The sequence below is a fragment of the Diadema antillarum genome, unplaced genomic scaffold, assembly GCF_040938485.1.
Source record: "Diadema antillarum isolate AM-2024a unplaced genomic scaffold, OU_Dant_1.0 scf00000042, whole genome shotgun sequence".
Lineage (NCBI taxonomy): Eukaryota > Metazoa > Echinodermata > Echinoidea > Diadematoida > Diadematidae > Diadema > Diadema antillarum.
Window position 1 is genome coordinate 1,337,952 of NW_027270931.1, and position 3,592 is coordinate 1,341,543.

The window sequence follows — 3,592 nt, forward strand, 5'->3', positions numbered from 1 at the left end:
CATTACATAGAAATTTGACTTACTCGCAGAGAATAAGAACACCTTGCATATGCCGTTGGGGAAACAAGCAATGAAGCCTTACAAGCTTACAGTACATAATTTCACTATGATATTATGCTTGTGTTCACCGATTTGGTCAAGAAGAATTGTGGCTGCTTCACTGCATTTCACAAACATTGAGAGCATGAATCTACACTGATTACTATCTTACGAGACCTCTGATATCGAAGACAATGTTCTGCCGACGTTCTTTCCTAATCTTTTCTAATCATTGTAGCTTTACTTATTGGTGAGTGAAGTCTTGTTTGGTAACGACGGGAAACCTAACTACTCTCAAAGCAGGGCTCGGCAGGTCAAATTCAAGCTAGATTTTTATGTTTCCTTTCATTTCCGGTAATTACATTTCTTTTTCGGGCTTTCAAAATTATTTTAGATTCGAGGATTGTAGTGGCCCGACCATCACAGAAATCTGTTGGTATCGAGAACTGGTTATAGTCTGATGATAGTTTGTTGTTAAAGTTTTTCGAGCTGTATTATAAATTTCTACCAATATCGGCATAGTCACACGACGACTTCGCCAATATCGTTCTACGGATGTTCGTCATTCTCATTAATGCCCTTCTCCGTTTGCATTTCGACGCGAAAAATATTGCGGTGGCATTAATCATACTTTCATTTTGATTAGGCAGGGCTAAACATTCAGCGATGTAGCCCGGGGCCACTAGAATTGACAATTGGCAACCAAATTACCGAAAAGGTTTGCTTTCGTGGCCCGATCGGGCATATAAGAATAAAAGTTCATTGTTGTAACTCTTTTTCCCTCGGTCAATACATCTCTTTTTCGGGCCACCGAAATTTCAAGTTTAAAAAAAACTTTTAATGGTCCAAACTGGCCACCAGGAGAAAGAAGCTACTGTTGAGCCCTGGATCATGTATAAACTCCCATTTCCTGATACTGTCAAAGTACAAAGAAATACAATTATGTATGGTGTAACATCGAATGTGCAGGCAGTTTTTTTTTTACGTGCACCTCACAAAATGCTAACATTACCGTGACTAATGCAATCCTCAAACACGTCTAGATCTGATGGTTTCGTGAGGGCCTACAATACATTCTACAGAATAAACAAGAATTAAAAAAAAAAACATTCTTAGGTTCGTGTTTCAAAATCTGAGTTAATTTCATTAATTATTATTACCAGCCACTATACTTGCTATATATTCAAATTGACATCAATTTACAAAGTAAAATTACGTTATAAAACCGGTGACGATCCCATACTTAAAATATTCTACATGTAGTTGGTACTACCATTACAAACAAGTCTTAATACAATGAAATGCACAAAAAAAATCGAAATAAAATAATAAATAATTGATCCTATCGCTTCCATGGAGAGCTTTCCCCAAATCATTAGCAAAAAACTTTGAAGGGGTGTGTTCTTACTTGGCTAAATTATTTACCGAATCATGATTTTAGTAGTTTTATGGAAGAGGTGTGAGGATACATTATCGTCTCACATATTGTTATTTCCGGTATGAGCCTGCTTGCGAGCCGTGAATTTAAGACCTGATTAACTACTTTTAACACGGCCAAGAAGGAGTTTCTTGCAATTATCTCTGAAACGTCTATTAACCGCTATGTAAACAAAAAGATTAGTGATGTGGCTGATATATTTGACCTGATACAGAAAGTAGAGCATAAATGTCCCGTTTGGGATGGTGGCACTAATGTGGCGGATTTGCGCGAAGGAGAGCTGATCGAGCACTACGCTGGGCAGCCAGAGGAGAAAGAATACGGCTGTGATGATTATCAGCATCTGTGTAGTCTTGTGATCCGATCTAGGAATGTTTCTTGGTCCACTCCGTGCTTTGTCGACAATCTGCCGGCTTGGCGGTTCTTTCTCACCTGACGGGTGAGGTGGAATCGGCTCGACATTATCAGCGAAATCATCCGTTGGAGCTTGGTCTGGTGAGGTGGGGGTCATTTTGACGCTCTTGCTTATAGAGTAAACAGCTCCGGCCGATTTCATTTTGGGTATAGGTTCAGGAACGGCTGTATCAGACAGTATTTCACGACGGATTACTTGGTGATGGCGGATGTGTTTTAAAATCAAGGTATAGAGAACCGTGACAGGTAAAGCAGACGCGCAGAAGAGAACCGCCTGTGACCGGGCGTAGACATTCTGCACCCATACGATGTTTCCATACACATTACAGCCATACTCACGGCCTAATTTTTGCGACGTCGTGATGAAAAAGAACGGTACATGTACAGCAAACGCGAAGATGGTGCACGTGAGAGATAGCCAGGCAGCAGCCCGCCGTCCGACACGCTTTCCGAACGGATTACACACGGCTCTGTAGCGATATGCCGCGATAGACGTCGTGAGTAATAGACTTGCGAAAAGAGGAGATCTTGAGCCAACGACTTCGAAGAAACAAGCCCATGGATGCTCGTCGTGGAAAAAGACGGCGGCGATTTTCACACCGCTGATCACACTCCCAACGAGGTCGACTACGGCAAGGGCGATGAAGGCGACGTCAGTGGCATTGCTGATTGACTGCTGGGTAAAGACAGCGATGATGATCATATTGCCAGGAATCCCGAAACCGATAGCTAAACTTCCGATTGTCAACCGCAAGATTGCGAACTCGCTTAAAAACATGGCAACAAATTTGAGATAGACGATGGCGCTTCTATAAATTGAGGGAAAAAAGAGAACTTGCTAGAATCTTCACGACTATTTGATAACGAAGATATTTGCTGGATTAGGTTATGCGAGCCCTGCTGTGTCAAGTTAGCGAATGATATTTGACGTGGTAAATGGTTCCTGTTCGGTGAAGATTTCGTATAATTGCTAGGAGTAGTAATAAATTTGTCAGCATGCGCTCGGTGCCCTTACATCAACTGGAATGTAAGTGTAAGATTAGTCTAGAGTAATGGCATACAAGTTTGCAGTGCCGATATCACCCTCAATCCAATATGACGGTGAGAGAAGTTAGTTGATTGACACAATGAACTATGATGTAAACACGGCGGTGGTGATTGTATCTACTCGTGTAGCCAAGGCCCATTACGGTAATTGTCATTAAAAATTTCTCTGATATTCCAAACCGTGCTCTGACATATCGATTGTATCTACCAAACAATAAAAGCAGTATCTAAATATCCAATAGCCCAAGTGCAGCTCAATGGCAGAAATAATGCGTGTAAATAGAGACGATGCGTTGTGCACTGCGTCATTAAATCCTAACGAGAAATACTAACGAGCGTTCCTAAGCCGTAATTCACGTATCAAGGATAATTCAAAAAACGTCGACTAGGCTGGTGGACAAAATTTTGACAGGATTTTAATCAATATATACCTCTCAGATTCGGAATCTGAAGTGTGTCGAAAACGATTGGCTGTCAAGAGTGACGTAACAAAAAAGAAAATAGATGGCCACGGTGCCTGGAATGTTACCTTACGCTATGCGAAGGCTTCACCTCTATTTCACCAATATCATAAATATCCCATTTTTCCCTTGGAGAGGAGAGAAGTCGAAAGACTTGCAGATATCACTCGATCGTTTAACAGTGATTCTCAGA

General features: G+C 41.3%; 1 protein-coding gene across 1 annotated transcript; it reads right to left on the bottom strand.

Annotated features, from left to right (window-relative positions):
* Positions 1 to 1,574: 1,574 nt before the first annotated feature.
* LOC139712751 (uncharacterized) lies at positions 1,575 to 2,669 on the bottom strand. Its single transcript, XM_071624549.1, has one exon. The coding sequence runs from the start codon at positions 2,667 to 2,669 to the stop codon at positions 1,575 to 1,577; it is 1,095 nt and encodes a 364-aa protein (XP_071480650.1).
* Between the last annotated feature and the right edge of the window lie 923 nt (positions 2,670 to 3,592).

Bases quoted from the DNA above. Each gene is read 5' to 3' on its own strand.
- LOC139712751 (XM_071624549.1), bottom strand. From the start codon at position 2,669: ATGTTTTTAAGCGAGTTCGCAATCTTGCGGTTGACAATCGGAAGTTTA.